At 45.1% G+C, this 10,510-nt stretch overlaps 1 protein-coding gene across 1 annotated transcript; it reads right to left on the bottom strand.

The window, feature by feature from the left end:
- Nucleotides 1-5,474: 5,474 nt before the first annotated feature.
- LOC128304338 (EGFR adapter protein-like) lies at nucleotides 5,475-10,091 on the bottom strand. Its single transcript, XM_053041516.1, has 3 exons — nucleotides 9,554-10,091; nucleotides 7,708-8,313; nucleotides 5,475-5,672 (listed from the first exon to the last, which is right to left on the bottom strand). Exons 1-3 carry the CDS (start codon nucleotides 9,836-9,838, stop codon nucleotides 5,475-5,477), a joined length of 1,089 nt encoding a protein of 362 aa, XP_052897476.1. The 5' UTR covers nucleotides 9,839-10,091.
- Between the last annotated feature and the right edge of the window lie 419 nt (nucleotides 10,092-10,510).

Below are 10,510 nucleotides of genomic sequence, written 5' to 3' on the forward strand. Positions count from 1 at the left end.
TTTGATTAGTTTGACTGAAACGGGTGGAGCGGAACCTTTTTAACCTGTGCAATGGAGCGAATAGTTTGTTGCGGAACCAATCGCACTGCTCGTTGATTACAGGTGTTTGATTTCGACTAGACGATTAGCGGAAATGTTCAGGTTGTTGGAACAAAAACCACTGAAACCGTTGAAAACCCTGCACAAAATGATCGTGTCTTTGGCTAGGTACACCATTAGAGATTAAATTGTGTTACATGCCTCTCTATTCCAACATTTCTTTCCTGATGCAAGCCGACGAAAAATAAAAACATACTGATACACTACAAAAGTGACTTTGATTTCTCATGCCTGAACGTTGGGCGTTAAACATGAATGGCTCATTTTTCTACAAGAAAGTAAATAGAACCTTGGATCTTTTACTGAACCTTGTACAGTCCTTGCGGTAAGCTTTCCAGTGTATGCTGCCGTTCAAAAGGCACGATCAAACCACATCTAACCTCGGCTAAAGTAAGGAAACAGAGTGGAAAATGTAAAGCGCCCATCAAACACTTTGCTTGCTTCCAACCTTCCGGATGGCTTCTACATCGCATTTTAATGAACACCCTCAAAACTACCCGTCACGAACCTCGTCTCGTTGGCCATTTGTGTGGCCACGCTCGAGAACGCGCAAGTACAAATGCAACCCTCCTATTGATGGAGATAAAAAGAACAGAATCCATTCACCAGCGACACCCATCATCACCATCATCGCATCTCACATGTAAACGGTTCCTCACGCGATCAAACTACGATTCGCCATTACGCGAAGGGCAGAAATGGGGCGACACTTCAAGAACACGCCGTACGTGGCACACTTTTCCCTCGCACGCTTTTTTTTCCCATCTTATTGGTTCGCAATTTCATCTCGCGCGAAACCGGGCAAACACTCGGGCGAACGCAAAGCGGGCATGTGTCAGTTCTGTCACTTGCGAGTTCCTTTCTGCAGTTCAGTGTCGTGCGGTTTTGTACGGTTTGTAAGAAAGTTGGGGATGAAACATGCCCACCGGCAACTTCATCACTTTACTACCAAATAATGCTTCTTTTTTTGATATTTGTTACTTGTTTTTGTCATTTGGTAGTGGTGTTCCCAAGCATTCCTTGCCGTGCCATTTCTGATGGTGATGATGTTGTCAACACTTTTACATCCGTCGCAGCAGTTTCGGGCCTTTCCCGAGACTCGATCTTTGTTCAAAAGAAGCATTGCAAAAAAAAAAAACAGAATCCCGGATCTGTACAACCGGAGTAAATGCTCGAGGAAAACAAGTGGAACCTACGTTCGTTACTTCCAACCGGAGTGACAGATTGGGTCGCATGGCAGAAAGGGAAACAATCGGCTTCGTATACGCAAAAAAACCCTCTGGAAGGATTCACGGAGCGGGAGAGAGAAATTGTACAACCGAGAAAAAAAAATCCATCCTCATCCTTCTCCTTCGTTGCATATCGCGCGAAGCTTTTGCTGTGTCCCTGCCCGTTTCCGGTCACTGATGCAAAGGGCAGGCTGGCAAACATTTCCCGTTCACAAAACTCGCTGCGGAAACGGAACGAAATGGCACACTCCGGAGATGATTTTCCGGTAGGACAAGTTTTGTTTGCTGCACCGTTACACTTTTCTTAAGTTGCTTGCGGAGTTGGTTCTTTTCTATTCCTATTTTTCTTTTATTCGTATCACATTTTTGCCCTTACTCACACACAAACTTACTACAATCGTTGCTCCTTCGCGTAATGTTGGGCTTTCGGAAGTTTTGCAGTCCCGGTTTTGCAGTTTTGGTTTTGGTGCGAGGAAAAAAACTATGTCCGTTTTACACCGACTCGTCTGGGAAAGTTTTTTTTTCCTTCCGTAGTGAGGGGGTGTGAGTTATCTTGCACTGATGCACTTTCGTTTGGAACTATTTTTCAATTATGTCTTAATGCTCACTGTGTTGTAGTACAATCGACAGGCCAAATGCCATGAGCTGGAACGAGGAACTCAACAAAAAGCTTCATTTGAACATTTTTTATTGATAAATATGTTTTCATTCATATGCTTTAAAAGATTTATGAAAAGCGATAATCGAAACTAATTTATTGCAATTGAATAACTGCAATGATGTTTTGAGAAACTCATTTTAAACTCCATTTAAGTTAAGTTGATATCAGACATGGGATGGCAGGGTGGTATATTAGTAGAGGTGCCAATCACGACAGTACCGGCCCAAAATCCCATCTGGAGCATTCCTCCGTCCAATCTAGGACTTGACAGAAATGGCAGACCTGTACCTCTTGAGGTTGTTGTGCCGATAAAGAAGAAAAAGATATCAGACATAATAAAATGACTTTAAGTCGTATTAATATTCATAATACAAGTGGAACAATTTAGATAGTTCAAAACTTAACGACCACTTGGAAGAGCGCATACACACTTTTGAGGTCTTCATGGACTCTTCACTACCATAATAGATTTACTTACTTATCATGACAAAAGTTTAACATAAAATTTTATTTTATTTTTTTTTTCGACAAACGTATACCCAAACAAAAAAGATCACAACCACTTTAGTAAATACCTAAACCACCCGATGTAATATTTCGACATCTCCTGCAACATTACTTCAACAAACAAGAGTTCAATCACCAAAGCGCTTTCAGTCATTGCTCGAAATTGTCCTCCATTCCAGTGAGAGTACTCGTTCTTTTTTCTGCATTACAAAGTATGCCGACCGTGTCGCGCTTGTCTGCTAAAGTCATCCTCATCGTTCCATCATCATCCTGCAACACCTTGAAAAGTACCACTCGACCGTACTAACACAATAAATTCTAGCACCGTGACACACTAAGAAGCACCTTCGGAGGGCACATTCCACTAGCAACTACTAAAAAAACCCCTTTTCGGCTCTCACCAAACCCGGTACGTATCCATTATCCCGAGTCATCCTTACCGTGCAACGAGTTAAGGTTACGAGCAACCTCATCCACGGTGTGTGGCATCTGGCACCACTTCCCGAATACCCGAACGCCTCGTGACGGCAGGAAGGCAAGAACCATACACGGTCACAGCTAGTAAGTGCAAATGTTATTTTACAATTATTTCTCAAGTGGCCACGCTTGCAAAAAAAAGACATCCCCGGCAGTGAGCCGGCAGTGTTCTCGAGATAATGGGATAATAAAAACGAGCAGGCAAACACGGCGGGTTCTGGGGTTCTGAATAACAGAAGGAAAACGAAAAAACCAACAAGGAAGGATGCTTCACTCTTCTTGCGCCGTGTTTCCTGCGTGTGAATTCTTGCAGTTCCCGGGCATGTAGCCCGTGAGTAGATACACTCGAACGAAATAATGTCATCAGAAGTTCCGTCGAAAGCTTTACCGGTTCGGGTACTTAACTCTCGCCGGTCCGACTTTGAGTAGGATCCCTTTTTATATTACGCCCCCAGTCGCTGGTAACTTGCCAGCATACTAAGCACCCCACTCCAGGGAGATTGCTTGTCCAACGCACACGGCCAAGTTCCTGCGCGTCCCCAAGCATCGTCGAAAGCAGCCCCACAAACCCGCCTGATGACAATTTAACATTATTTACCAACTGCTTTGGACAATTTAGCCACAACTCGTTCCCAGTGGCCAACCGCTGAGGTGGGGGTTCGAAAACACTCGCCACAGATGCCGCTTCGGGGAAAGAATGGGTGACCTGCGAACCTGCTGCGTTTTTGGGACGTCCGAAACAAAAAGCTTGTTTGGATCAACGTCACGTTTCCATCATTATTATCATCGACGAGGGGCAAGCTTCCGGGACATTTGGGAGAAAGTCGGGCCTGGAAAGCTTGAAATGATAAAGAAGTCAGCCCGTTGCCGAACCGTACTGTTCGTATTCCATTCCCGTCTTCCATCAAGCATCCTCAAGCATTCGCGGAAACTCACCGACAAGGAGATCCGTTTTTAATCAAGCACTTAGCTGAGACATTATTAGCGCCAAGTTCCGCCGGGAGTTTGGTAAGTGTTAATCTGACATTTCCAAAGTAGAAGAAAGCAATACTTCAGTTTTAAGTTGTACGCATCGGATGAAGAAAAGCGGAAAAGAATCGTTCTAATGTCTACATTTGAAGTCTATTTCCGGCGACAGTGAAGAAGCGATGAAGAGCTGTTACCGAAAGAATAGTGTCCCTTGCATGGTGACGAGTTCCGGTACTTGTGGAATGTAATCAAAAACTCGTTAACTTCAAGCGCGTCGCAACCATCGCGACAATAAAGAGTCGCTCAAGAATAATGGTACACTTTTTATGATACGCTGGCCAGCTTTGGACGATGGAAGATGATGGTGATGTAAATGTTTTGTAACGTCAAACCCTATGCCATCGTTGTCTATCGTTGTGTGGTCGCCACAGGAAGTGGCGTAAAGATACAGAACGGAAATGAAACGACCCGTTGTGCGAGAGATGAAATGCAAGATAATGTGATAACGTGAAACTAAGTACGCAAATTGAATGTGACCTCTGACAAACCAATTCGGCAACGTTGGGACACAACGTAAGGGAGGAAATTAAATCTGCAAATAGTTTTACTTCGTGGACTTGGAATGGAGCTAAAGTTTTCGGATTGCGGCACGATGTACAAACACCAAACTGGCGTACTTTCGCTATGCTTAACTTTACAAGTCATTTATTTATCCGTTTACGCCAATGTACGAACACATACATATATTTATCCACTTAGTGTATACTTGGGAGGGGGATACGCGTACGCAGTATATTCTAGGGCACATATTCCAGTACTCAACGTCCAGCCGACGGTGGACGTTCCGTTCTTAAATCAACGCTCAATCTAAACAAACGATTGTGGCCGCTCTATACCCTCGTTTGCGCTGTCTTCTTGATGGCAACAAAATAGCAGCAGCAGAGAGAGGGTGGTAACGTTCGGTTCTCTATATCACAATATCCAAAACAGGGCTACTGCCGACGAGAAGAAGGATCACTCTTTACCGTGCCTTTGGTATAAGTACCGTACTGAATCGTGCCACAACCTTCAACCGCCAGCATCGGCTGCTCTTGACGCTTCAGTACATTTTGATTGTTATTCTGTTACCAGCCATGGGGCCAAGACGACAGTAGCCTTTTCCCCGCGCAGTACTGGCAACCCGTACACATGTTGGGAACTTCCGCACCGAAACTTTCCTGCAAGCCGCCATCACTCCGTCACAGGCACTATTTACACGCAGCTATTTGACACGCTATTTACAAACTCATCAGGAAGCTGACTTCCACAGTGCTGATGCCGCCGCTCGCATCTAACCTGGTCTCCATATGTCACCACCGGCGTAACCGCGGGTGATATCACCCGCTGAACCTCAATACTTTCTCAGCACGAAGCGAATGAGGCGCTCATCGTTCCTGGTCGACTAAATTTTATCAAAATGTTCCAAAAACACCTACTTCAGCTTCCGGGGTTCCATCCAGCACCCCCCGCAACACCGCAGCACCGCAGCCTAACTACGAACAGATGTCTAGGTCGGAGAACAGCTTGGAGAACTCGTTCAGCGCGCTGAAGGTATCGTAGTCGTCCGTGTGTTTGCACTTCATCGGGATGTTTTGCGGTCGTGGCAGTGACAGCGGAACCGGAAGCATCTCCGGCATCACCGAATGGTGCGTTATCAGAGCGCGCAGCGAGGAAAATTCCTTCGTGAAGCCCTGGGAATGAGAAACAGGTATGAGGTATGAGTTTTATTTCGCTACGGGACGGGACGAGTTCGTGCCATGGCGGCTGTGTTTTCTTAACGGTTAGGAGTGGCGTGTGGCGCACGATATGCGTGGTATGTGGATAAATCCAAACAAGAATGTCAAATTCAACACGCTTTTCAAGATTGCAAGGGAAAGTTTTGTATCCAGCGGTATTGCGAAGGGAATGTTGTGAAAAACGATTAGGAATTGAAGATACAACGCGATTACGCAACACAAAACAAAGAAGGACAGCCATATGGCCATACATACTTCTCAGCAAAAAATGGAGGAAACATACAAATATAGTCAATAGGACTGATATTAAAACACGGCAAGTAATGATAGACATTAATTGGAATTTCCTGAAGAATTTCAATGGATTCTTTAATCTGATTAGAAATCCTAGACATATGCGGATAGTGCGTTAAATTGATTCGATATTTGAATATAAATTTCGTTCGTGACGTTGACGTTTTTAACTTCCTTAACAATTCTAAAACTTTACTTTGTTGGTTATATTATTTAAAAAATATAACTAAAACTAAAGCTTGAATTCAACGCCACTAGTAATGAGCTTAAATGTTCTCCCAAATACATTATTCATCCATCGATGTCGCTATGCGTTAAAGCGCACAGATGAATTCATCGTTTAAAAGCAATTTTAATTTGCGCAACACCGGCGTGCGAATAAAGTTTTCGCAAATCCTAGCTCGTTTAGTTTATTCTCTCGCACCGCACCATCGCGTCTATTGCGCACTGTTCCAAACGCTAGGCTTTAAATGCATGATTTATGGAACGGATGAATGCGCACACATATATTCATTGCAAATTTATAGCTATTTATGCACCAATCCTTTGCACCCGCCACAGCTGAGCTGTGAAATGGAACACACACACAAAAAATACTAAAATGGATGATAAACATGTTTTTCAGCTCGCTACCCTTTTAACTTGGTTTCAGATTTCCGAACACGTCCAGACTGGTGTCCCACTATACAATAGCGTGTGATTAGCAGGACACACCGTCAGGGCCCGGCATGTAAATAAGCTGCAAATGACACCCATTTATACGTCCAGGAATACATTATTGGTTACAAATTGAATATAATGTTCCTATCCAACAGGAGAAGGAGTGTTTAGTGAAAGGACTCCTAACTCTGGTCCAGATTCAGTTTTAAGTTAGAAAGCTCTTAAAACTCTTAAAACGGCATCTGTCAAAGAACCCAGATACAAGGATGTCTCCACTTTCCACACTTTCTTATTCGCAATCAAAGTGAAAGGAAATAAAGAGAATAAATGAACTTTAAATGACCGTTTCAAAAACGATTACCATTGCACGAAAACAAAACAATTAAATATCAATCGAATTAATCAGATATGAAGCGCCCAAAGTCCCATATGTTAAAATGCTTCTATAAAACCTTGTGGAAAGTATGATCTGGCACTCTGGTGAGAATTATTTTGCTGTACGTAATATACCCACGATCCACTTAAATCAGCTAATATTCACGCGAGGGAATGTTTCCTTCCGGTTCGTTAAACCTTGTAGCCGTGATTAGTAGCTGATGTTGCTACAGAAATTACATTAATTTGAGTCACTAACTTTACGTCCATATTAATCCCAAATTCCTCACCCGACAAGCGTTCGGTAAGCTATAATGGGTTGCCTTTACGTCGCGCTGACCAATTAAGAGACATTTTCCAACGCTTCATAGTCATTTAGAACAGCCCTACACGGAAAGCGTGTAATTTAAATTTCGGTTTTCCCCTTCTGCTGTATGTGTGTGTTAGTTGGTGTGTGTGTGCAGCAACAGTCTGACATTACCCGTGACCAAAATTAAGCTTCCGGTACAAATCCTGCCGGAAATAGGTACCCACGGTAATGATGATGCAAAATTGCCACCTGTACTCACACACGCTCGAAAAAACCCCCATACGATGCAACCGCGTTTGAACGGACATCCCCTAAAGTCCCACGCTAAAGGTACGGTGTGCAATAAATTACCTTAATTTTATATCCACGCTCGGTTTTCATAATTAAATAGTGCACCACCTTCGGACCCGGTCCGGGTGGTACGCGCAAGGATAACGCGAAGCAACCGTGCTTGGTGGTGCTTCGCCGCACGAGAAACGCACCGGGGCTCTGCTGCGTCAGCACCTCCAGGGATAGTTCGCGCGGCAGTCCCGCCTGGAACCAGGACGCCCGGTTCAACTCCTCGCTGTCCTCGCCCAGGCTAACGCTGTTTAGACTGTCGGCATGTTTCGGTGGCGTTACCGTCGGGAAGCGCTTCGGGCTCGAGCTGGCACTGTTTGTCTGTCGGATCAGGTTCCGCTTGAACTCGTACTCCAAACCGTCGGCCACCGTTGTCGTCGTCGCCGGTACCGTCGACACCGTCGTTCCAATGCCGCCGGGCAGTAAACGTGTCGAACCGGCGAACGATTGCTTGCACGAGTCGCCAAACTTACTCGACACGATCTGGTCCAGCGTGTAGATGTCCTCGGACAGGATGTCGTTAAGCTTCTTCTGCGGCGAGGTGGGCGATGATTTATGGCACATCAGCGGCAAACTTTCCTCGGTGCTACGCAGAAACCCGAGGGCGAACCGTTTGATCTGGTGCGGCGCAAATGGGTCGGAAAATGGAAAAGAGAGATGTAACGTGCACTGGGCATTAGAAATTGGCGACCGACGGCATTAAAGCCCGATACTGGATGGCTGAAGTGCGATATCGCGATTTTGGGGCATGGTTTATCGCGCACAGCACTGCGTGATTTGATCTACCGTACGCACTTGGATCGGTACTGCATAACCGTAAGCGCCAAGGGCTATTTGGCAGAATGTTTGCTTTCGGTCTGTCAGAACCGAACCGGTCACATGTGTGTTTTTAGCCAGGTTTGAGAAACAATATCAATTACCATCATTTGTCTCCCGGTGAAGCTCGCTTGTAGCTCACCACCGTCTGTGACCAGACGACTACAGATGTTGATTGAGAGCGAGATAAATGGCAGGTCTGCTTATGAGAACTGCAAACCGAGATTTCAAAATATGGATGGTGGGCCCTTTTTGGTTTGGTAGCAGTAATTTGTCCAGCAATTGCTTAGGCACGTATCGTGGCGTCATGTGAATAGTGGTCGTGATTAAAAATCCAGAGAGTATTGTAATAAATGAGCCTGTAATGTCGTACAATCTTGTACCATCCATCATGTATGTCCGATCTCGCAGTTTAAAGGGCATCTTTCTAATTTCTCCCCAAAATAAATGTACAACATTAAATACTTATTCAATACAGTCTAACTAGGAAAAGTATGATATGCGCATTGCATAGCTTTAGGCGTTTATCAACATGTGAATTATTCTGATTATTTGAGAGCTAAGTCGAGTATTTTTTTAATCTTTGCCATCGTTATATTAAATTGCTTAATAACAAATCATGTTGTTTTCAAAATCATCGAACAGTGCATTAACATATTGAAACCCTCACTATCAACAACGTAATATTGATACCGTCAATATGGGAGCACGGTCTATCTTTAAGCAATAAATAATATTTAAATCACGAGTTACAACTGTAACGACATCAAAAGCCACATGTTACGTCCCATAATACTGAACCTGAACCACCAAACCCCGTGCCGACCCAAGCGCAGCAAACCAAATCGGCCCCAAATCTGACAGAAGCAATCCTGCAGGAATGAATTTATCTTGCGCTCAGTTAGCACCAGCAAGAAACGCACGTTCTTGTAAAATAATCCAAACACACGACTTCGTACGGCAATCGGAAAACCGAGCTACCGAGTCCATCTGTTACCGTCGCTGGATGCGGCGAGCATATCCACCCAATAAAATCACTTACCAGTGCCGGTTTCTCCATGAACTTGATGCAATTATTCATCTCGCCCGTCGGCGACCCGCTGCTATCCTCGTCGGATGAAGTGAGCAGCAGTGGATCCGCGGTGTAATTTACATTTTCATCGCATTTGTTATACGCGGCGGTGCGGTGATGTTGGGGCGTTTGCCGGCCTGGTAGGACGTCCGGCCCATCCAGCAAGTCGTAGCTGCACTTGCGTGGATGCTTGCGCTCCATTCGCTCCGTACTGATGGCGGTGGTTGTGTCGTTAAAATATTCCACTTCCTGCATGTCCGAACAAGCGCGGAAGGGGCTTTTTTCCTTTTCTTTGCGACGATCGTGTGTCCCGTAACCCGCAAGGGCACTATTGTTTCCCCGGGAACGGGAGAACGGGTCTTTTTTGTCTCCCCCCGGTCGTCTCGTTTGCTTTTCGCTTTCAATTTCACAATTCCGGTCCGGCTCGGCTGGTCGGGTTAAGCTCACTTGTTCCGTCGCACAACGGCAGGATCCGTACTACTCAGCACACTGGGGTGCAATATCCAACCCAAACCGACCGCGAACCAAGTGCCCCAAGTTCTCCTGGTGAGCGTTTAACCGATGCCACCTATTGACTAGTTTCTCGAACCGGATGTCTATCGCGTTCTCTTTTTGTGCAACCATACACTTTATCCCTGCACCGGGAGATCCACTTTTACTAGCCCTATTCTATAGCAATACATTTTATTCAAACCCCTGCCAAACAATCCACCCAACCACCACCCCGAGGATCCACTTGAACCATCGGCCTTTTGTTCAAGGATTTGTACGGGCCGTGTGGGTCGGTTGGCGATCTTGTTTAAAATTATTTTCACTCTCCACCTGCACGTGAACTGCAACGCGAAAGTGGATCAACTGTGTTTCTGTGATTATTTGTGTTTGCGTTCTTTGTGCCTCAACATTCGTCCGGCGGCCGAGCGTACTCAT

The sequence above is a fragment of the Anopheles moucheti genome, chromosome 3 (genome assembly GCF_943734755.1).
Source record: "Anopheles moucheti chromosome 3, idAnoMoucSN_F20_07, whole genome shotgun sequence".
NCBI classification, from domain to species: Eukaryota; Metazoa; Arthropoda; class Insecta; order Diptera; family Culicidae; genus Anopheles; species Anopheles moucheti.